This window comes from Athene noctua, chromosome 6 (assembly GCF_965140245.1).
Source record: "Athene noctua chromosome 6, bAthNoc1.hap1.1, whole genome shotgun sequence".
NCBI classification, from domain to species: domain Eukaryota; kingdom Metazoa; phylum Chordata; class Aves; order Strigiformes; family Strigidae; genus Athene; species Athene noctua.
The window spans coordinates 36,565,504-36,590,490 of record NC_134042.1 but is presented as its reverse complement, the minus strand read 5'-3'; the positions used below and the strand labels follow the sequence as shown (position 1 = coordinate 36,590,490).

At 36.8% G+C, this 24,987-nt stretch overlaps 1 protein-coding gene across 3 annotated transcripts in view; it reads left to right on the top strand.

The window, feature by feature from the left end:
* Positions 1 to 20,291, top strand: part of DICER1 (dicer 1, ribonuclease III) — a 68,836-nt gene extending 48,545 nt beyond the window's left edge. For all 3 annotated transcript variants that reach the window (XM_074908595.1, XM_074908596.1, XM_074908598.1), the window contains 10 exons: positions 1,121 to 1,303; positions 1,620 to 1,725; positions 1,826 to 2,001; positions 2,275 to 3,058; positions 5,455 to 5,610; positions 9,163 to 10,045; positions 12,037 to 12,305; positions 14,877 to 15,039; positions 15,126 to 15,201; positions 15,491 to 20,291. In XM_074908595.1, the coding sequence (XP_074764696.1) occupies positions 1,121 to 1,303; positions 1,620 to 1,725; positions 1,826 to 2,001; positions 2,275 to 3,058; positions 5,455 to 5,610; positions 9,163 to 10,045; positions 12,037 to 12,305; positions 14,877 to 15,039; positions 15,126 to 15,201; positions 15,491 to 15,656 (2,962 nt within the window). In that variant the 3' untranslated portion in view covers positions 15,657 to 20,291. The remainder of the gene's footprint in view (positions 1 to 1,120; positions 1,304 to 1,619; positions 1,726 to 1,825; positions 2,002 to 2,274; positions 3,059 to 5,454; positions 5,611 to 9,162; positions 10,046 to 12,036; positions 12,306 to 14,876; positions 15,040 to 15,125; positions 15,202 to 15,490) is intronic.
* The last annotated feature ends 4,696 nt before the right edge of the window (positions 20,292 to 24,987 follow it).

Below are 24,987 nucleotides of genomic sequence, written 5' to 3'. Positions count from 1 at the left end.
CCCTGGTTTCATACACTAAGAAATCTCTGAATGTCAAGAACTTCTGTTTTCAGTCAACAGAAAAATGGGGGAAATACATACTTGTCTTTCTCTATCCTACTTGGTTGTAAGCTTCTCAGGGAAAGCATAATACAGTAACTGTGTGTTGGTACAGTTTTAATTTTTCAGAATAGTCATGATTGTGAATAAGATAAGAAAAAAGGATTTCCTGAAAGCTCCTTTAACTAGCATGTTCTTCAGTGAAGAAGTTCTGACAGCCTGGGAATATGATTTTCTTGATTTTTGGCTTTTTGGAAGAAAGCTGAAAAGAGTCATTTAATAGTGTGTTGATCTTAGAGATGTCTATTTAGATATTTGAGTAGAAGCTTAAAATGATAGATGCAGCAGATCAAAGTACAAAATAAGCTCATCTACAATTCTAAATATTGAATGTTGATTTTATTATTATTTTCCTGTGCATGTTTATCACCATAGTATCCAGTGAGCATCAGTAGCCAAAATAAAGGTGTTGACAGCATTCTGGCTTTATTTTTCTAATATTTTGTCTGTTTTACAAGAACTGCACTGTCCTTGGAAGGCTTGTGAATCTACCTTAGTACATATTTGGCATTTTGTATTTTAACTTCATTTGGAGGAGGATTTGGTTAAAGTGCCAGCTTAGATGTGAGGTAGTACAATCTTTGTATACAGTAGAATTCCATTTCTACTGGTTGTAGCACATAGGAGACTAGACATTAGAAAGCTGAATTGTCAAGTTTAGTTCTTAGATGTTTGGAATTAAGAAATTATCATTTGCAGCATTACTCTTGGAGATTGTTGTCCAGAGCTTGATTTTGTATTAGATATTGAAGACATAAATCCTGCATTTAATTTAAATGTTTCTGTAGAGGGAATTACATATATTATAGATTGACTTTACTTCTTCCTTATGTTATAGGACACTTTTCATTTAGTATTTGAGTTAGCTAAACAAATGGTTTCTGCAACAAAAAACTCACCAACCAAAAACTCAAGGGAGCTATTTAGCAGGTTATCACCTGACCACATTAGAACATGAAGAATTTAGCAGAAGCTTTGCTCTAATGCTATAACATATGCCAAAATATTTGTTATTTTTTAGGTATCGAAATTTTGATCAGCCTCATCGATTCTATGTAGCTGATGTGTACACTGATCTTACTCCACTCAGTAAATTCCCTTCCCCTGAATATGAAACTTTTGCTGAGTATTATAAAACAAAGTATAATCTTGACCTTACCAATCTCAACCAGCCACTGCTGGATGTGGACCACACATCTTCAAGGTAACAACAGTCATATTTGTGTCCAATGTTTACAGTTTGACAATAAAGTGCATTTTGTCTTTTTTTAAAAAAAAAAAAGAATTACGAGCTAAATATGAGGGGTTGTGTTTTCCAACATAATTAACTGGTTTTTTTTTTTTGAGGGGAACTTAATTTATAACAACTGTAAGTTGAGTCCATTTTTTTCCAGAAGTGTCACTTGACAATGTTTTGAGGTTGAATACTAAGAATAGGTCATCGCTTCAGAAAGTTTAGACTAGTAAGTTCTATTCATTAATTATGTACTTACGTTAAAGTATTTTCACATGGTTTTTAGACTTAATCTTTTGACTCCTCGCCATTTGAATCAGAAGGGGAAAGCACTTCCACTAAGCAGCGCTGAGAAGAGGAAAGCAAAGTGGGAAAGTCTGCAGAATAAGCAGGTAAAATAGAACTATCTAATTGAAGTTGTCCCTCTCTTGAAAGTGATCTGATGGCTGCCCTTCCAGGTAAAACTCTTTTCTTCCCCACTCCTCTCCCCAGATACTGGTTCCAGAGCTCTGTGCTATACATCCTATTCCAGCATCATTGTGGAGAAAAGCAGTTTGCCTCCCCAGCATACTTTACCGCCTGCACTGCCTTTTGACAGCAGAGGAACTAAGAGCTCAAACAGCCACTGATGCTGGTGTAGGGGTTAAATCACTTCCTGCAGATTTCAGGCATGTATTTTTTCAATGTATTTTTCAATATGATATCTGACTTCATTAGAAAACAAGATGGAAAATTAGTCATTAGTGCATGAATTTAAAACTGATACCCTTTTGTTTAACTGGTCAGTTTTCAGTTAAACATAGTTTTAAAAGATTTGTGAATGGTGAAGTTAGATGCTGCAGTCACTGTTCTTTTCAGAAGAACATGACTTTTTTTCAAACATGTATGTGCATGTAGAGTTGCCTTGTGATAATTAACAAAATTAGCATGTATCTTTACAGATATCCTAACTTGGACTTCGGATGGAAAAAGTCTATTGACAGCAAATCCTTCATCTCTATTCCTAACTCCTCTTTAGTAGAGAACGAAAATTACTGTAAGCACAGCACAATTGTAGTCCCTGAAAATGCTGCACATCAAGGTGCTAATAGAACCTCTTCTGCAGAAAACCATGACCAAATGTCTGTGAGTTACAGAACACTGCTCAATGAGTCACCCAGTAAACTCCAAATTGATGTCTCGGCAGAACTTGCAGCAATTAATGGTGTTTCTTATAATAAAAATCTTGCCAATGGCAATTGTGATTTAGTTAACAGAGACTTTTGCCAAGGAAATCAGCTGAATTACTGCAGGCAGGAAATACCTGTACAACCAACTACCTCATATCCCATTCAGAATTTATACAACAGTGAGAACCAGCCCAAGCCCAGCAATGAATGTACTCTACTGAGTAATAAATACCTTGATGGAAATGCTAACAGATCTACCTCAGATGGATGCCCCAAAATGGCAGTGACCACCAGTACTTCAAAAGCTATTAATCTTTCAAAAGACAGAGCAGATTCTGGAAACAACCCTTCCAGTGGGTACTCCTCAAAAACTCTTGGTCCTAATCCTGGTCTTATTCTTCAAGCTTTGACTCTTTCAAATGCTAGTGATGGATTTAATCTGGAGCGGCTAGAAATGCTTGGTGATTCATTTTTAAAGCATGCCATCACTACATACTTGTTTTGCACTTACCCTGATGCTCATGAGGGACGGCTGTCATATATGAGAAGCAAAAAAGTAAGTACTAACAGTCAGTGATACTATGTAAAAGTCATGCTGTAACAACCCATATATATATATATATATAATTTTTTTTCTAGAAGATTGAGTGGCAACAGGTTGATATTATTCCACAGCTTTACTGATTATACATTGGGTAGCATGCATGTTAGGAATAAGAATATGGGACTACAGGATTAATGTTGCCATAACTGTTTTCTACAGTTCATTTTAAATCTAAACCAGCTGAGTACCAGCCTAAGAAAGGACAGGACTGAATAGAACTAAGAATTTTGGGTTAATAAGAATGTTTGGTGGACTGATCGCTAGAACTGTATTGAGTAGAAACTTCTTAACAGGAGTGCTTGAATGAAGGATTGATGTAGCAGCACAGAGCCTTAGGTAGTAGCTTTATTTGATCTTTCCTTTTTTCCCCTCAATAAGTTACTTTCCTTGAAAACTTTTAGCATGACCTTACAGGAACACTAGAAATGAAACAACAAAGATTCTTACAGAACTGTTGCTTCAAAACTTTTGAAAAGATTTTAAAGTAAATTTAAACAGTAGGGAGCAGAGTCTTCAGTTTACTGCTGCTGTTTTTAAATTCTGGAATAATCAATCATGTGAAAGTTTGTTTTCTTTGTTTTTTTTTCCCATATAATGTGATAATTTGAATTCAATGCTGAGGATGTGATTGTCTACCTCTAATAAGATGCATCACTGAGAATTAAATGATTGGGTAGTTTAATCATGGAAAACAAGGAGGGCTAAATAAATGGCACAGTTCAAGTAAACGAAGTGATTGAATATTCAAGTTCAAATTTCTAGACTTTAAAAACAAACACAGAAAGTGTGTTTAAAATGAGAAATGAAAATCAGAAGTTGATAGTTGAAGTGTGTATGTGACTGCTTTTTTCCCTTCCAAGTATTTAAAAAAATTGTAGAGGCTAACAAAATAACATCTGGATTGTGAGTTAATAAGGTTTTCTTATATGGAATTGTTTTAACACTTTCTGCTGACAAGATCTGGGTCAATCTACCAATATAGCAGTCATTTTTCATTCCAAATCTAGTCAGAATGTTGATTATTAATAACAGTTTTACAGGTTATATTTACTGTTGCTTGGAAATTAGCAATAATTTTGTTTTGCAAAGAGAATTCAATCTATCAGATATCTTTAAGTGAAATTGTCACCCCTAATATGCTTGGCCTTAGAAAAAAAACCAAACCAACCAAACAAAAACTAAAACCAAGCCAAAAATTTTTTAAATTTGCTTGTACTATAGGAAGAAAGTGATGTCTCCCAGGGCTTGGTTTTGGGGCCACTCCTGTTTAATATCTTTATCAATGATCTAGATGAGGGGATCGAGAGCACCTTCAGTAAGTTTGCAGATGACACCAAGATGGGCAGGAGTGTTTGTTGATCTGCTCAAAGGTTGGGAGGGTCACAGAGGGCACATTAATGTCTGGATCAGTGGGCTAAGGCCAACTGTATGAGTTTCAGTAAGGCCAAATGCCGGGGGCTGCCCTTGGGCCACAACAACCCCCAGCAGCGCTGCAGGCTTAGGGAGGAGTAGCTGGAGAGCTGCCAGTCAGAGAGGGACCTGGGGGGGTTGATTGACAGCCGGCTGAACAGGAGCCAGCAGTGAGCCCAGGTGGCCAAGCAGGCCAATGGCATCCTGGCTTGTGTCAGCAATAGCGTGGCCAGCAGGGACAGGGAAGGGATCTTACCCCTATACTCAACACTGGTGAGGCTGCACCTCGATTCCTGTGTTCAGTTTTGGGCCCCTCACTACAAAAAGGACATTGAATGACTCGAGCGTGTCCAGAGAAGGGCAACGCAGCTGGTGCAGGGTCTGGAGCACAGGTCGTACGGGGAGCGGCTGAGGGAACTGGGGGTGTTCAGTCTGGAGAAGAGGAGGCTGAGGGGAGACCTCATCGCCCTCTACAGCTCCCTGAAAAGAGGGTGCAGAGAGCTGGGGATGAGTCTCTTTAACCAAGTAACAAGCAATAGGACAAGAGGGTATGTCCTCAAGTTGTGTCAGGGAAGGTTTAGACTGGATATTAAAAAGCATTTCTTTCCAGAAGGGGTTGTTGGGTGTTGGAATGGGCTGCCCAGGGCAGTGGTGGAGTCCCCATCCCTGGAGGGGTTTAAGACTAGAGTCGACTTAGCGCTTAAGGATACGGTGTAGTTGGGAACTGTCAGTGTTAGGTTAATGCTTGGACTGGATGATTTTCAAGGTCTTTTCCAACCTAGATGATTCTGTGAAAGCTGAACTCCTTGAGAACCAGAGAAAATGCATAATGGTACAAGATCTGGCTTGACATGTAAAATTATTTTGCTCCTTTTTCATTTTAACTTCTTTCTATGTAAATGTATGTCCAGAGGTTTACCAGAATGTTTTTCTTTAAGGTCAGCAACTGTAACTTGTATCGCCTTGGAAAAAAGAAAGGACTGCCTAGTCGTATGGTGGTATCAATTTTTGATCCCCCTGTGAACTGGCTTCCTCCTGGATACATAGTAAACCAGGACAAGAGTAACACTGATAAGTGGGAGAAAGATGAAATGGTAAGAATTTATGTTGAGGAATAATTATTCACGTGTCTGTATTCTCTGACCCCAGCCTTCAGCTCCCTGGGTATTTTGCTATGTTTTCAGCAAAAATAGGTAAATTTGTATCTTTGATTCCTTTCTAAAACTTCCCTATAACAGGGAAAAAGAGAGGAAAACTGATCCTGAATAGAACCAGAAGTAAGGAAATTTATGGAACATCATCTAATAATGAGTGTATATATTAATGGAAAAGCAGAGAAGAACAGCTTTTTTGCTTGTAGTTAAGAGTGCTCTCAGGAGTTTTTTCTGAAATTTTTGCTGGAAACTTTAAATGGAATTATCATTATTGGTTTTGCTGTAATATGTATAGGCAGAAGACATTTTTAATATATAATGAGTTCAGCCTTATATATGAAAAGGGAGTTGCTGTTTTTCACAGGGCTGGGACAGAATGAAGATTAGAGCTGGCTTGAGACAATGTTCAGTATTGGTTGCTCTTAGGAGCTAACAGCTACACCATGGAGAGCTACCTCTCATCCAAAATACAATGCTGGTTTAGACATCCTCCTCACTGTCTTATCACTAAAAGCTTCAGAATGACAAATCTGAGCGAGGAATGAGTCAGATTATTCTTCTGACTAAACTCGTTGTATGTTGAGAGTAGTAGTGCATGTATAAGAAAGATCACTGATCACAGCAGTCAGTAATGTAATCTTTAAGTGTTTGAGACTGGTGTGGAGGTTGGGGAAGGAGGTGGAAGGATTTTTTTCTTTTCTCCCAATTCTGACCACACTTGGGTTGTGGAACCACCAGAGGGCATATGAGAGGACTGTTAGATGTTCTGTGCAAATAAATGTTTATTGCAGAATAAAACAACCTGATTATTGTGGTTCTGTACTGTGCCAAGATTTCCTTTCAAAGAGACTTACTGCTATACCTTTCTAAAAATAAGATAGCACGTTTGGGACAGGAGCTAATCATTGGTTTTAACAAGATTTCAGTTCTTCATAACTTCTCAGTGGCCTCTTCTCCTTTGCTAGTCACTGTTTATTTGAAAATAAAACACACAGTTTCAGACCAAATGCAGGCAGTGATGCTACTAAGTGGGTTTTTCATGCCAAGGAGATATTTTGCTTTCAGCTGTAAATTTCACTCATCCATGGGCTGGTGAAATGGGGCTAGAAATCTCGTATCATTATGACAAATTACTACTAAAACATTCTAGTCAAATGTTGGTATTTTTTGTGTTATCAAGCTTTATTAAGGGGAATAGTCTTCCTTTGTTCATTTGATCCAATACCTGATTTCCAAAAAACCATGAAAAAAGCACTTACATGTATTTATCATCAGCTTCTAAGTGGCCATAACTTATTCAAAATCAGGTATTCTTTAAGAGAGGTTCTTTCTTCTGGGGTTCTTTGTTGATTTATTTTTGAAATGTTGTCTAATGATGAAAAAAATCAACTACCAGAATTGCTTTCTGGCTCCTTTACCTACTGTTCATTCTTATCACTTAGAATTTTATTTTTTTTTTACACAAAAAATGATATGCAGACAAGTTAGGGTAGTTCATCTAGCTGCCCTGCTAACTAAAATTAATTTTCTTTAAGAAACTTGTGGATGAAATTGTTGTAAAAATGAAATTTTACAAATTGTTTGTAAAGATTGTTTGTTAAATCTTTGCAAAAACAGACACAAAAATGTGTTTTGCATCATCCATATAGACATGTCTCATTCAGAGAGTGTATTTTTATTTCAGTGACAGATTATGACAGGTGTTGTGTAACAAGAAAAAAATCAGCATTAGTTTTAGCTGGGACTGATTAAATTAGTCTTATTTTGAGCATTATACTGCTTTTAATGTCGAATATAACTATTTCAAATCAAATTCTGCTATCTCTTTCTAATCAGTTAAAGTTACAGAAACTCCTGCTGTGTATATGTGAGATGGGTAATTACAGCAGCACAGACTCTTTTGGCAAATTGTCTAAACTGTGAATTTCTGTAGCTGCTTTTTTTATTTCTTTTTATTTCATTACTGAACCTGACTAACCCTGCTCCATCCTGCTGAGGAACATGGTGATGTGTTTGATCCTTAGATGGTTTCAAGTGCTGCCTAGTGCACCTTACAGCTGCCACCCATGTACACCTCTAGGGAGTTGTGTATTTGGCCCAAAGGGAGAGGTTCCCAGTGGTAGCATGTGGTTCACAGATTGGCAAGATAAGGCGATCTGAGATCCACAGTATGACATACATAGATTGAGGGTGGATAGAGGCTGTTTTACTTGATTCAAAATGGTGTTGGCTTTCAGGACCCAATCCAGAAAAGCACTTTGAATTTGATCTTGCTCCTATCAAATTCAATGGCAGAATTCCTGCTGATATCAGTGATGCTGGGCTTGAGCCTCTGAATAGTCCTTTTGATGTTGGGAAGACTACTTGTGCATTTAGCTAATATGTTTAAGTGCTTTCCTGGATTGGGGCCATAGCAATGTATAGCTTGGGCATATCTGTGTTTAATTTATAATTTACATCAGTCCGTAACTATTTGCTCAATATGAGCAGGGAAAAGACATGAGACATCATTAGTTTTGCTGTTGTGGGTATGTATGTAAGTATTAGAAAACTGGTGACAATTTTAACCGTTTAATTTGTTAAGGCTGTAAATATAGCCTGAAATATAAACTTTTAAAAAAATGTATTTGTTTAAAGGATAGGTTTAATACAAGTTGCCTTTGCACTGAGTTATTATCCTGCTTCATGTATATGTTAATATTCGGTTTAAAAACAAACAACAAAAACATGTATTACAGAAGTGTGCCATTTGGTCTGCTTTTCCATTTTTAGACAGGCTGTATTGATTCACTAAACTTACTTTCTACTATTTTGCCAAATAGACTGGATTAATTTGCAGCTAACTGTTTTGAGAGCACAGATGAAAGTATTTTGCTGCTTTGAGTGATGATTATTGAAGAATTAGGGTAAAGAAGTCTATAGTTGTTTCTCCATTTGTGTGTCCTGAAACTGAGGTGATTGTGACTATAGTAAACCCTGCAAGTCCCTTAGTGTTTGCCATAGAAGGATGTAGAAAGAATCTTCAAAATTTCATTGATTCAATAGTTGTAATAGCCTTACTTGGCAGATAAAAAGAAGGATGCATCTAAAACTGTTTCTTGTACTTCTCTAAATTTGTTAGTTTAGAGTTCTTTCTTTTGTTTACTTTGGTGTGCCAGTGTAATGTTTGGTGGATTTAAAGTTAATTGTATGTGCATCACATTCAAATAGAAGCATGAATTCCTATGAAATGCAGCATGTGTTATACGCAGAACATGTGCTATTATAGGTTAGTAATAAAGAGTTTGTATTGCAAGAAAATTATTCGAGTCTTAGAATGCTAGTACCAATTGAGGTTGTATTGTACATCTGATCAGACAATATAGTTAGGAACATTTAAAAAACAGTCTTATTATTAGCAGACACTATGCAAATCCTACTCTTCTGACCATTCTGTCATAAAAGTTTCTCATTTCCCTCTTAAAGTACTGTATTTTCTGCATTCTTTCACAGACAAAGGAGAACTTGTTGGCTAATGGTAAACTTGATGATTATGATGATGATGAAGAGGATGAAGACCTAATGTGGAGGTTACCCAAGGAAGAAGCAGACTTTGAAGATGATTTTCTGGAGTATGATCAGGAGCATATCAAATTCATTGATAATATGTTAATGGGATCAGGGGCTTTTGTGAAGAAAATTTCTCTCTCACACTTTTCAACCACTGATTCAAACTATGAATGGAAAGCACCCAAAAAGTCATCCCTGGGTAATGTTCCGTTTTCATCAGATTTTGATGATTTTGACTATAGCTCTTGGGATGCTATGTGCTATCTGGATCCTAGCAAAGCTGTTGAAGAGGATGATTTTGTAGTGGGCTTCTGGAATCCATCAGAAGAAAACTGTGGTGTTGATGCAGGAAAACAGTCTATCTCATATGACTTGCATACAGAGCAGTGTATTGCTGACAAAAGCATTGCAGACTGTGTGGAAGCCCTGTTGGGCTGCTATCTGACCAGCTGTGGTGAAAGAGCTGCTCAGCTTTTCCTGTGTTCACTGGGGCTGAAGGTGCTCCCTGTAATTAAAAAGACTGATTGGGAAGGCACTTTGTGTGCTGCCAGAGAGAATTGTAACAGTGAGCAGAAGAACCTTTCACCAAACTCTGTTTCTGCTTCTGTAGCTAATTCAGAGCCTTCCCTGTATAAAGACCTGGAGTATGGCTGTTTGAAGATTCCACCAAGGTGTATGTTTGATCACCCAGATGCTGAAAAAACCCTAAATCACCTTATTTCTGGTTTTGAAAACTTTGAGAAGAAAATAAACTACAGTTTTAAGAACAAGGCTTATCTTCTTCAGGCATTTACTCATGCCTCGTACCATTATAATACCATTACTGGTAAGTTGTCTTAAAGAAACTAGGGGTTTTTCCTGTATTGTAAATGCAAGAGAAGCAGTATACGTTGTGTTCCCATACATAGTCTTTTTTTTTAGACATCACATACACTTTAAGAAATCAATAGTTTCTGAATACAAACTCTTGGAAAATAGTATCTTGCCCCTTGATTAGAGGGGATGTACACTTGTTGAAGCTGTATCTCTATAATTATTCATATTTTGACTTGACACGGATAGAAGATTTACCGAAGCCTAACCAAATTTTGGCAAAGAGCAGCATTTTTGATCTTTGATGTTGTATCGCTAGTTGTGTATGACTGACATGAGATTCTCATTTAGCTGGAATAAGTTCTTGTAGAACTCTGGAAAGTTGCAGTGTACATCTAGAAGTAGTGATTGTATTTTGCAAGTGTATTTAGCAAATTTGTCCAGTATTGTAGTCCCAAGAATATACCCTTTTCCTGTGCTTCTGAAGATTAAAAGTAGAGCATACAGCTTTTGTTAGCTGAATTGTGTATAGGATAGCAAAGTATGGAGACTTCCTTTTGAAGTTGTGAATTGGAAGGCTTAATTTAAGTCTAGGCATTTTATTGTGTAAATATTTAAAGTCAAAGTTTGAAGCAGTTGACTAAATCAGACTAAATATTCATTTCAGGTTAACTACTTAATGTTTCTGTACACAATCTATCAAAGCTTTTACAGCAGTACAAATTTGTATTTCTGTAATCTTGAATTACTTTTGCTTATACTAATTAATATTCATTCTGAAACTTGAAATATTTTCCTATGATAATACACAATTAAAACCAAACCATGGTAAAGTTCTAACCCTATTTAAAGTGAATGGCAAATTCCTATACAGTCAGCAGTCTGAATTTTTCCCCATAGTGAATTGGTTCCTTATTCCAAGGAGTAAGAAGGCTCTACTTTAATTAAAGAAATAAGTCATTCTGAAATGTTAGTACATTGAGAAACAGTTCTGACAGAACACCGAAACACACTCTGTTGGTTTTTCATTCTAGGTAATATTATCCACATATATATTTACTTTTTATGAATATTTCACTAAACATAGTAGATGATTCCTTTTATATATATACTAGCAAACAGAAACCTTGAAGCATAGTGTCTAGATGAAATTACGTTGTTGGTAGCAGAAACTTTTGATGCTGTTTCTATTTACTAGGACAAACAACTATGAATTGCTGTTACCTGTAACTTCTGAAGAGTAGCTAGCAGTTGAGATCTGGCATCTTAGCTTCAGCTGCTATAAAAGAAACTTAGTAGTAGGCATTTCACTCCCATGTTACTTTTGCAGTAATTTTGTCTTTCTTCTCTACCCACGTATCCCTGCTTGCCTTCAAGAGGGTTTTTTTGCTTTTGTTTATATTCTAAAAATAGTCTGCCATAGCTTTCCATTCCCATGTCTTGTCAATTTTCTAAGTGGTAAAGGCTTGGCAATTTTAGTTTGCAGTTTAAAAGACCCATTCTGACTGGGAATCTTTTGTCAGTGCTTTTTGAGAAATCTAAATGTGTGCAGATGAGATGAAAAATCTCAGATCGTATGTTTCCCCTGCTTTTAATACACTTTATTCACTTTTTTGAGATTTAATTGTTGTTTTCAGATCAGTGTGCTGGTGGAATCTCTTGATTTTACTATTTTGATGTTTCTCAGCACAATGTGAAGATCCTGAGTAAAAGCATGATTATAAACAAGTGTTTTGCTGACCTGACAAATTACCATTTGGTTCAAAAGTGGGTTTATTATTAGATATAACTTCTGCTCTTTCTGACTTTTTTTTAAGTCAGTAACAATCTCTTTAAACACAAAGATACCTGTTTTAAAAAACAGATTGTCTTCTCTAAGCATTGGTTAGTTTGTGGAATTTACATGGCAGTGTACCAAACCTCTTATCCAGAAAGGCCTGGAAAGAATGTGTGTGTTAAACTTAATTGTGGTGTTATACATTCTTTTATTTCCAACGCTTTAAGATTGTTACCAGCGCTTAGAATTCCTGGGAGATGCAATTTTGGACTACCTCATAACCAAGCACCTTTATGAAGACCCACGGCAACACTCTCCAGGAGTTCTTACTGACCTACGATCTGCTCTAGTCAATAATACCATTTTTGCATCATTAGCTGTAAAGTATGACTACCACAAGTACTTCAAAGCTGTCTCTCCTGAACTGTTTCATGTTATTGATGACTTTGTGCAGTTTCAAATGGAAAAGAATGAAATGCAAGGAATGGATTCTGAGGTTAGTGGAAGTAGAAGAAATGTGTTCAGTATCTGATTTGAAGGATGTCACTGGATTTCTTAGTGTGATGCACATTTTTATAATGTTTTAGTTTTATGCGCACCGCAACTAAAGAAGCAAGCTCCCGATAACAAAGCATGCAATATGCAAAGTAAAATAAAGCCTTCAGAAAGTATAAGTCAGTAACAACATTCAGAAAATAATTAAACGGAAGGCAGTTTTCCTCCAGATTTTTCTGTGACACTTTATTTTAATCGCTGGTTTTCATGGTGTGTGTGGAGAGGGAAACAGCTTCACTGCCTGATTGGAAACACTACTATACCATAAAACTGTGATGAAGAGTTACTGAGTCACATAATGCTGACTCAGGAAAGGATATCCATGCACTATGAACAGTACTACCTTGGCACAGTGCTGGTATTATTTAATGTAGCACACCGACAAAGATTTCCACTGTTTTCCTTCTGATGATTTCTGCTGGATCATGTGTTATTGCACTGTACTCAAGTGTGTTTGACATGCTCCTAAAGGCTTTATATCTGATAGGGAAACATTATATGCATCTTTCAAATAAGCCACTTGAAAAATACTTTAACTGAAGATGTGCAAACACAGATCATACCTGTGCCATGCAGGAAGGCTAATGATAATGAACATCTATTTGCTGGAGAATGTACTAAAACTAATTGATTTAGAGAAGCTGCTCAGAAAAATGTATGAGAGCAGGGACCTTTTGAGTCAAGTTCTAATCAGGATCCTGGAAGAGAGAGACTTTCTCATTATCCTTTCTTTAAAAGTTTTTTTATCCAGTAGATATCCCTAATAGTTTGTCTTCTGGAAGATGACCAATCTCTTAGAAAATACTATGAGGATACTCTAGCACCAAATAAATGTTATCTTTGTCTTTAGTAAGTTCTTCTTTCTGATACACAATTTAAAAATTTGGGAATTAAAATACTTCAGTTATGTGTTTACAGCCCTTGCACTCTGTTGCAGAGTGAAATCCATATGTTTTATGGGAAGATTCAGAAAACATTGACTAAGAAATTTGCCACTGAAATTTAGATAATATAAATCATTTTACATCAGAGGATCAAACTCTGGTTTATCTGTCTTGTTTTCTTCACGTTATGAGTGAAAAGGCTAAAAACTTTTAAGAGCTCATAGTGGTGATTTTTAGCTTTGTTCAGCTTTTGCTAGTGTGCAGAAAGATTGCCTGCAAACTTCCACCAAAGCTGTAACCAAATTGTGTGATAGCTGTTTCAAATAAAATTCTTGTTTCACTCTCCCTACGCCTGCTCCCTATCTTGGTCTGGCACTGAATTACTGAAACTCTTATTTCATCAGAGTTAATGCAAGAGTCTTTGTTTCTGCAGTTCATGCCAGCTAGACTGGTTTCCATGTGTGTCTCCACGTCATCTGCTTTTCTTTTTTCAAATCTCACTTCTGAAACATCTGTTGTCCCTTGCCTTATAGCTCTTAGTTTCTTTCTCCTTCTGTTATTTCAGTATAACTCAAAAGTGCTTCAGTTTGCACTTGTATGAAATACGCTATTCAAAACAGTTGAATTTGTTTTTTAACATCAAAATTCCCATTTGGAGTGTGTATACATCAGGTCTGACTTCTTGTTTGATTTATTTTAGGTAGAAATATTGTGTGGGACTAGTTTATGAAGTATTATGGTGACTCTTAAGAGGACTGAATTGGGTTTTAAACCCCAAATAGAGGCCAAATGGAGTGAGAGGGTAGCTGCTGGGGAAAAAGACTGACAGAAACTTACTTCCCTTTAGGCAGAGGAGAGTAACGGTCAAAAACTTTGTTTTCGGGTTACTTTATTTTGACTTAGGTGAATGTATATTATATATTTGAGGTATTTTTTAAAAAGTATTAGATTAAGACCTTTAAGACATACTGAAAATTTAGTTTTAATAATGAGAGTAGACTGTTGTCCTAAATTAATAGCATAGAAGGAAACACTGCCTGCTACATTTAAATAATACCAAAGTGTGCCTGTTAGCTCGGTCTGATATTGCTGATTATCAGTTATTAATGGCTTATTTTACTAGTGCTTGTTTTATGCTTGTCTTCTGAGGTAAATGAGGTAAGGAAAGGTACATCCGACTTTCATCCAGAGATGGGATTTACAGATTTTAAAGTCTCCTCCTAGGAGATGTTTAATATATGAACTCTTCCTTTGTTGTGAGTGGCTTTCTAGTATTAACTGATAGAGGCAAGTCTGTTTCTTATTGGGAAAAACAGACCCATGGTGAAATCCTACAGAATTAATACAGAAGGAATTCACAAAGCATATAAGGTCTCTGTACAAAATGGTGTTTAGGATTTTTTTTTCACATTTGAAAAATGATATATCCAGCATTGGTTTCATTGGGGAATAAAAGAACAATTTCGCTGTGGAAAGTTGTCAATGGAAAACTTAAAGGAAGCAGCTCAGGAGAGGATGTAAGAGAGTTACATTTCTGAAGATCTTTGCTTTATTTTAAAAGAAGCAATTGTTTCTTTCTTTCTCCGCCCCTTCTCTCCCCCCCCCCCGGCTTTTTTAATTGCAAACAGCTCAGAAGATCTGAAGAAGATGAAGAAAAAGAGGAAGACATTGAAGTACCAAAGGCCATGGGGGATATATTTGAGTCCCTTGCTGGTGCCATTTATATGGATAGTGGAATGTCCTTGGAAATGGTTTGGCAAGTGTACTATCCAATGATGAGGCCATTAATAGGTATTGTCAGCTTTCAGAAAAAAAATAATAATAAAGTGCCATCTGCTATGAAGAGAAAAAAGCTAATTTTTGTTTCTCCCAAATAGAAAAATTTTCTGCTAATGTGCCCCGTTCCCCAGTGCGAGAGCTGCTGGAGATGGAGCCAGAGACAGCCAAATTTAGGTAAGAATACTCTTCCTTTGGTATGTGCTGCCATAATATATTTTTAAACTGTGCTTCATAAACTACTGAGGATTTTTAAATGTTATTAATTACTTTTTATTTTGCACCAAGCAGCTATCATGATGATTGTGCTCACTGATTTTAATTTTTTCCTTGCATAACTTTCTGAGAAAAGTAATTATTTCTGTTTAACTATACTGCTTTAAATTCTGTAGAAAAGAGAATGTAGGTGTTTTATTTCATATTAACTTGCCTAGGCAGTAAGTAATTCTTGTGTATATTTTTGCAGTCCTGCAGAAAGAACTTACGATGGAAAGGTCAGAGTAACAGTGGAAGTTGTAGGAAAGGGAAAGTTTAAAGGTGTTGGCAGAAGCTACAGGATTGCCAAATCTGCAGCTGCGAGAAGAGCACTACGAAGCCTCAAAGCAAATCAACCTCAGGTCCCAAACAGCTGAGACTCCTCTTAAAAATAAATAAAATGGGGGAAAAAAACACATACAAATAAAGCAAATTTTTAAAAATGTGGATGTTGAGAGGAACAAATTGGAAGACAGAATTTAAAGTTTGTTTGATAACAGAATAGATAACATTTAACATGTATAAAATTTTGGAACTAATTGTAGTTATAGTTTTTTGCGCAAACACAATCTTGTCTTCTTTCCTCACTTCTGCTTTGTTTAATCACGAGAGTGCTTTAATGATGACATTTAGCAAGTGTTCGGAATAATTGTTGTCAGGTCTTTTGGTTTACTTTTATTGTCAGTACAGCTTTGCTTAGTGTTAGAAGGCCAGGGAGCTTATGCCTAATGCAGTTGCTAGATTTATATATAGTAATCTTGAAATTCTTCAATCTGTGCACTAGTGCCAGTCATAAAGCAGTTGATAAACTGTACTGGATGATTGGGTATAAGAAAGAATAAGTGTGCCAGTATTCTCCTTTTTTTCTTTTTTTTTTTTTTTTTTATTTTTCCCCTCTCCATGTCATCTTTTTACATTAAGATGGCATTCCCAATCATTATTGCACTTATTTGTTAGGGACAGATTTTAATTGAAATGGCTGGCATACTGGTAGAATGAAACTTCAGTTTCCTTATGCCACACAGTCTTGCATAAAAAAAGGTTCTTGCCTTAAAAATAAATAAACCCTCATTAATAATCTTTCATTTTTGATCTTTTTTGGAACAAACTGTTTTACATTCCCTTCATTTTGTTATGCATTTTACAATGATACAGCTCTATATTTACAGTACAACTCATTACTATAGCTGTGACTTATTACAGGATTATAATAGAAATTGTATTCATATATATGTAATTAGGTTATTTTTAACAATTCTGAGGAGGTGGTTAGTCTACAGTTTTTTTTATACCATAAACAAAATATGGTCTTTGGCTAAAATTCCAATTTTACACAAACCTGCAAGCTAGATAGTTCAAATACTGGAAACAGTAATGAATAATTGCACAGTGCAAACTGTCACTCTAACAAAATAACCTTAGACATATCACACCTAAAATATGCTGCAGATTTTATAGTCAATTGGTTACGTATTTAACAAACAGAGCACCTTTACACTTAGAGATATTTCCACGTAAATTTCTTACTGTACTTTTCAGAGTTGCATGCATATTTCACCTACCAAAGCTGTGCTGTTAAATAACATGAAAGTTGATGTTTGAAATATAACTGCCGTACTTTTGATACATCTGTGATTTAGGTCCTTAATTTAGAGAAACTAGCTCATTGGTGTTTTGGTCTACTGGGGGTGGGGGGGAAAATCATACTTTTATTTTTTAGGCTTTGCCTATACTTCTTTAATTAGATTTTTGTAGGCACTCTTCACTTAAATACCTCAGTTCTTTTTTTTTCTTTTCTTTTCCTTCTTTTTTTGCATGCATTGTTTTTTTCTGTTTTGGTGCTATGTTTATATATTATGCTTGAAATTTTAATTTTTTGCACTGTAACTATAATACCTCTTAATTTACCTTTTAAAAAAGCTGTGGGTCTCGTATTCCCACCAATATCAGTAGAGGTTTGCTGCAATTTTGCCCTGTTAATTATGCTTGAAGTTTGAGAAAGCAGAGCAAGGTGTTTTAACGTTTTCCAGCACAATAGTTTGAACTTGATGCTGTGTCTTATGTATTAAATTACAAATAAATACTGTATTTCCTGCTTTTAAACCCTATTCCTTTCCTCACAAATGCACACTAAAACAAAACAAAAACTGTCAGCTCTTGCTTTCTTAACACAAAATAAAATAAATGCCTTAGTGACAAGGGATAGACATTAAGCTTTTCTGAAATACAGTTTTCAAAAGTTCATATATTTTCAGTATCAGTCATTTTTCATTCTGCAAAAAGAACCATTCTTGTATTTAAAAGCAACATTGTTATAGTAGTCAGAACAAAAATACTAGCTTCTAAAAAATTCTAGCATTTGCTTGGTACTTCAGCCATGAAAATGTAACGGAGAGGTATAAGACCTGCTAGCCTTGATGTGTATAAAGCAAATGTAAATGAGATGGAACAGTAAAAACATGCAGTCTAAATTTTCAAAGGTAAATTGCTTTGAGTTAACTATTAAAAAAAAAAAGTCACCAATTTAAGCTATAGCTCTTTCTTTGTGGTAGGACTGAAGTTTTTTAGATAAAATATATGATCATTAATATTAACAATTCTGTGTTTCTGACAAGACACCAGTCAGCAGATAAAATCAGAACATCTAGGATCTCTTAAGTAGTTTTAACTGCATTATGAAAAACTAAAATTTAAGTTAGTCTTTGAATGCCTAAAATTTCGTACTAATAGATTCTCAGGGGTTTCAGGTAATTGTTAGCAGTAAAGTGCTACAGAGTTTTAATGAGAAGAAAATTAACTGAACTTGCTCTGTGTTTCAGAATAGTTTAATGGTCACTTTGTTACTAGATAAAGCCTATGAATTGGAAATCTGAAATGTGTAGTGGCTGACTATTAAGTAGTTTCTGCTGCTGATGCGTTTTTAAATGCGTTTTAAATGCCGTAATTTTTTCCAGTGTGACCTCATTGAAATATTTTTTTATCCTTTGAGATAGAAAATTCATATTAGTTTCCATGTTATACATCTGTGTGTTTTACCCTACAGTTGATATTATTTTGATATTGGACAGTGTATGCTATTAAAGACCTAAATCTGATCATTTGAAGGTTGGGATAGAAATCACTTGACATGCTATAAGCACAAGTGTAAGCGGACTGTTGCAACCCATCTTCAAAAACAACCACACAGGCTCATCATAAATAGTGTGGGGGTTAGTTGGCATGAACCTTGTTTTTTTTATCTAAGTCCTGTTATACTGTACTTTAAACAGTCCTCCTAACTATGCTGCGTTTTTATTTTTATGGCTTTTTTTGCGCTGTTCTGTTCATGTAGCACAAATAAGCATTGCACTTGGTACCATGCTTTACCTCATTTCAAGGAAAAAATGCTTAACAGAGAGGAAAAATGTGGTTTGGCCTTGCTGCTGTTCTGATTTACTGAATTTGAAAAAGATAATTATTAATGCCTGCAATGTATCATTTACTTGCACAACTTAAATAGGTCATTTGTAATGTCTGTGGCATTTTTACTGTATGTGGAAAAATACAACAAAGATGTGTAACAACTCCTGATTGTATTTTAAAGCTATTATTTTTTTCTACTACATCATTTTACTGTTATGTGAAGTAATTAAAATTAGAATGACCTCTGACACTCCAGTAATTATCTCTGAACCAAACGAACATATTATGTGTATAATGTAGTTTTTGCGAGAAGATGGCCCCTGGTAATTTGGTCAACCTCAACTAAATCTGCTCAGTCTGAATATTGAGTGCCCAGTAGTAACTTCTGAAGTGTTTGTTCAGCTTGATGCTCCTAAAGTCTGTACAGAAAAAAAGCCTACTATTTTTAAATCTCATTACACAATAGTATGTTGTGACTGCAGAGTACAGAATTTGGACAAGAAACAGTTTCCATGCTGGGGAGGAATATAGTGGTGGCCCAGGGAGGAGGTGCCAGATCCTCAGCTAGTGCAAATTGATGTAGTATCATTTCAGTCAATGGAACTGCATTCTCTTACATACCTGAAGATCTTGTGCTTATATGTATGTTGCAGAGTTTGGGTTTTCCTCCTTGTAAGCAACTATAGAACCATAAACTGGAAAATGTGAGGTTTATGTTACCGTGTATGACATAACTATGCTACATGCATTTATCTCTATAGAAAGTGAAATCTTTGTATCCCAGTCACGACAGCACATGCAATCCAAAAATGACAAATAGCAGTGTGGTCTGCTGTGATACTACTACACTTGCCTCTGTCTGACAGTACTCTGGGTTTGTATGTTTTGAGTGGGGTTCCCTACAAAAACATTCTAATGGAAATTCCTGTATTTATTACATGAGTGAAGCGAGAAGGATTTGGGATTTTGATACTTAATTACTGACATTGATCCCTTTCCAGTTGCTCTAATTTTCAAGAAGTTAATTTCTTTACTTTCATATTAGGTTTAAAACTTAAAACACTACAGTTCATGACCATGAAATGTAACCTAAGTATCAACTGTATCTCAATCTGAATAATGTTAGCAAATATCTAGAGGTCATTGTAGTATACTCCACTAGCAGTTAAAATTCTGTCAAAGCTAACTGCATTTCTTAAAAACAAATTTTATCCAATACAGTCCTTGGGTTTTTCCCTCTTATTTGAATGGCAACCACAGACTACTTTAATTGCTTTGTAGATGCACTCAGAATTTACTGCAGCAGCAAGTTGGAGAGAAGAATGTTTGTGAACAAGAATTGGAAATTGCAGGCATTTTTATTGTAAATAGTTTGACTGAAAAGATGGTTAAAATCAAGTAGAAAGAATAACAAATATAATTTGATGGACAATAAAATATTTACCATCACATGCTGCAGCTGTCTTTAAGGGACATAAAATGTAATTCATTCATACTGTAATCATGCTGCAGAAGTTTGCAATCTGCACCTTATGGATCACAATTACCTTTAATAGTTTTTTGTAATAATTGTAGCTGAGTATATCTCCAATAAAGTTATGGTCTGTTCACCTTGTAGTGTCTTTTTGCTTTTGTTTTTAGTTCTTCTTAAGCTTTTCATAAATCTTAGAGTTTACAAAAAAATTACATTTCACTCTCAGTCTAAATAAAATAATTTGTGAAAACATCATTTCTTGACCTTATTTGAAGACAGGTCTGCTTGTCTCCTCCTTTGATGAATGAACTGTCTTCATAGCTATGTGAGGACTCTTAAGGGACACTCAGGTTAAAAATGATGGTGTACGTGCTACAATTTGATCTCTGTGTTGACCATTATACCTCCAAAATTTCTGTTGGAGCTGGGAGGCCCCAGAGCACAGGGGTTCACTAACACAGGTTTGCAGAATTCAGCACATGTTTTAAGAATAACATGTTAATATTAGCTAATAGTCTCAACATAACATAGATTTTAAATTTTTTTCCATTTGTTTTCCATTACTATTTCACTTACCCTGAATAGTGAAAGCATGTTTGTAGTGTGTTCTGACTGGCATACCAGTGTCGTGTCTGTTTTACGGAGGTGAGACAGACCTGCCAGTTAAAGATTGGGAGTCTTCTGTTTTGAAAACTGCCCAGTGCAGCAGTCAGTTTCTTGGCATCTGCAGTGGGTAACTTCTACACATTTTGTCTTAGGTTGTAGAGAAAAGCCTGCCAAACTGCTGATAGGCACGGCGGTTTCTTTTTCCGGGACTTGGAAGAGGGCTGAATCACCTAAGTCTTTCTTTCAGCAGTGTCAGTTTGTTCCTTGTCTCAGCTGTAATGAAGCAGGCAGTTCTGAGCTGCGAATCCTGAGGAATCTTACAGATCTTCTGTGACTTTCTTATTCTTTTTTCCCCCCTCTAGGTTCCACCCTGACACTGATGGCACTGATAAGTAAGGCCCTTTAAGCTCCCAACGCATATAGGCTAGTAAGCTGTCGTAGGGAATGGCAACACAGCCCCCAAGTTCTAGCAAGTGCGTCAAATCAGAAAACTCTCTCCAAATTTTCTACAGGGCCTGAAAATAATAATTAAAAAAAAAAAAAAGCTGAAGATGCAATTATCTTCCTGTTCATCATGGAGGAATGAGATGAGGGATGGCCATTAAACCTGAGTCTCCAAGGAAGAAGTTGTCCATCCCTCGCTGAGTAGTAATATGAAGCATCCAGAGTTCTTCAGAAAATCAGTGTGTAAAATCAGTAAAGGTTCTGCTTCAAAGGAAGATAATGGCATTTTTTGCCACTATGGGAGCTTCACCTACTTACTGTAGATTTTGAGTACAGCTTATTAGCAATGGTGTTGAAACTGCATGACATAAAGGTAATTTTATTTTTTAAAATTTAAGTTGCTCAGAATGCCCACCAAAGGAAAATAGGGCTAGACTTAAGAGGAATATTTAACTGTAGTAATGCTGTAATATCAAGACACAAATTTTCAGGATAGTTACCATTGGTCATCTGACAAACCTCAATGCTTACTGCATAGGAATTGAGTATGTCTAGCTGAAGAATTTACAGGTACTGGTTTCTCATGTCATTATAAGAATAAATGTGTTTCATAATTGCATCAATAGAGCTGAGAGATGTATTTTGTAACTGCTATTCTTCTTAAATAAAACCATATAGAAAAAGGAATTTGAGTGAAAACCAAGGGGACTTTTTGAAAATGCTTGCCCTGAAAAGAAGTAGTAACAAAGCTAATCATAACTTCAAGTCCAGAAACAAAGGAGCAGATTTGGTGCTTTGCTGGGCTTCCCTTAACACTTCTGCTAGAGTCCAGGTGCAGGATCTGTTCCTTAGAGGAAATCTCCATGTCAGTGGACACAGGCAGTAATGACATGTAAGTGGGTTTTATTTTCCTCATAGCTGTGATTATGTCCTTCCTTATTGTAGAATGTGAACAATACTTTCATTTTGGTGAGTAAAATAACCAAGGACTTTTCATATGTTACGAAAATAGTATCATTTACTTTGCAGCTTAACCACTTCCACTTACCTGGCTTATATATATTTTTTTTTAACATTACTTTTTTATATATATATATATGTTATTGAAAGCCTCATGCTAACTCTTAAATTGAAGTAATTTGCTCCTGTTAACTTGAAAATTTCCTGTAGCTTTGGGTTCTTGTCCAGCTCCTACTGAAATCGCTGTGAAGACATCCACTTGGGCTCTGTAATTTGTGTGCATTTGAACTTAACAGAAAAGTCCTTCAGTTATAGTAAGTTCCAGACATCAGGTCGAGAAATGCAGTGGTGTACAAAGGCAGCCTCTTCTGTTCAGCTTCTATTTTGGAGGGTCTTAAGTAAAAAGGGTGGCATGTTTGCCAGGTACCTACTTTAGAGATAGCCTACCTATTGGGGTGAATATCCAACTGCTTGCTCCATTTTGTTTTGCCAGGTGGGCAAGATTTAAAGGGGAGGGATGAGGGCAATCTTCCTTACAGCTTTTATTAATGTCTAGGGTGCCTCAGCTAACTTCAGGCATGTGCTCTGCAGACAGCTGCATCTGGGCTAACTCCCACCCATTTCTGCTTTCAGTGGAGCCACATCAGCAACCACAGGGCACCGTTTGGTTTTCCTGCCCTTAGATCACCCTTTCAGCATGAGAGGGGCCCCTTCCTCCCCACCCAGGGCTGGCACTCAGCTGATGAGATGGATCCCACGCTAGCTTGAAGCTGGAAATGTTCGTTCAGGGAAAGCAATGGGGCAAGGAGAAGAGATGATTTCATCTAGCTGCAGCATGGCCAGCGAGTCACTAGTTGCTCCAGAGTCACGCTCATCTCTTGCCGAGGTGAGGATGATCCCCTCTTTATTGCCACTTGGCCTGAAGCAGGGGAGTGAGTATGAACTGTTGCAGCTGTTTCAGCATTTGTAATAAAACAATGCTGTTTGCAGACTTCGCTTATGTAACTCTGAAGCACTGAGCTGCAGGAGGGGACTGTGGGATCGCCAGTCCAGTCTTCAACTACATATTCCTTTAAGAAAGCAGTTTTCACAGAAGTACTTGAGTGGCCCTTTGCCATCAATTTTAGGGTAAGGTTTTTAACTTTGTTTTATAAATGAGAATCTAAGTAACATAGAGGAGCAGTGCTATGGTTGTACAAGTTGCCTATTGCATAACTACTAGTATTAGCACAAGCATCAGTGAACACAGATATCATTGAGCATAGATGTCCACTTCCATGTTTTTATACCACATCTGTTTACACCAGCCAATTTTGCTTTCATATATTTGCTCTCTAGTCACCTGAATTTAGACCCCAGTCCCAGAACAAAACCTTCCCTGCATTCAGCCAAGCATCAGTATCTTGATAGCTAAAATCTGTCCTATTCTCACACATCTATAGCAATTAACAGTATTTTGCAGCACCAATTTTAAGTTAAGAAATTATTGCTTTCAGGGTGATTGTAGCTGGAATAGCAGAGCATTATGTTCCTGCCAGCAACACTCATCACCTTCCTCCCAGCTTTATATAGTACATGTGCTCCAGGCAAAAGAGATCTCATTATACAAACAAGCATGGCACAGGCACCCGTACTCTCTGTCTCACCAACTGGCTGCTGTGCAGGACCATGCCAGCAAAAAGCTCATTTAAAGTAAGGGCAAAAGTTCCCAGGACTCTGCCTCAACAACAGTGTTGAAGTTGCCAGTGGTGGAGATGGGAAGGTATCTGTGGGAGCTGTAGTAACTGTTTTTTCCTGAACCAAATGCCTTTGTTGGTCTTTAAAAAGTTTCCCTTTCTGTGGAATCCATCAGCTAGAAGGGTTCCTGAGCGCTGCCTACTGTGGAGGGCTGAATTGCCAGAGTACCACTGTCCCTAGCAGGTACAGCAAGGCAGAGGACAGAGACGAGTGAGACCTTCCTGACACCTCGCAGAGCAGAATCAAGCACACATCCTTGTGCGTGTGCATTGCAAGAGTCCTCCTTATTTTACTTAACATCTGGTTGCAAGCCACTAAATTAGTGTAAAATAACCATACAGCAACCTCCGTGGAAGATTTCTTGTAGTGTTGGTTTATTGGCAGTTTAGCTAAGGTGAAGGGTTACTTAATGCAGCAGCTAAATAAATCGCAACAGAGCCTATGGCACATCAACTGCAGGAACTAAACTAAACATGAGTATATAATCTATGCTAGAAATATAGCAGCTGCTTTTTGTATAGGATATGGTGTGTTGATGCATGTCAGAAAACCCAAGAAAGTCCAGTGACTGAGGCAAGGAGTGATGGGGGACCTGCATAAACACCTGAGATGTATCAATAAATAAAGTTGTAGACTGAAAATATTTTGGAAGAAATGCCAAGATTCAGAGACACCTCAAATATAGAGAGGAAAGGGAATAGACACAGGCAACTTGGCTCATAAATCAGCTTCCCAGAAAGGGGTGAGCATCGTGGAGGAAGGCTGAGCCCGAGTTCATTTATTCCAGCATCAGGTTTTAAGGTGACAGCAGGACATGTGGGAGGGACTGAGGAGAAGAGATCAGCTGAAGCAGAGCCTTACAAAAGCAGAAGTTGAGTTTGGCCACAAGGTACTACAGAAGTTGCTTACCAGTTTTTGTCATTTCCAATAAACTATAAACCTCAAGTATCCCTGAAATTAGTCCTCTGAGGTTCAAAACAAGTCCTGTGGTCCAGGGGCCATCTTGCCCTGAACGTTGCCTCTTCCTGCAACAGTTTAGAGCTTGTGGCTCTTGCTTGTCACCCCTGTGAGGACTCCATGTCTTA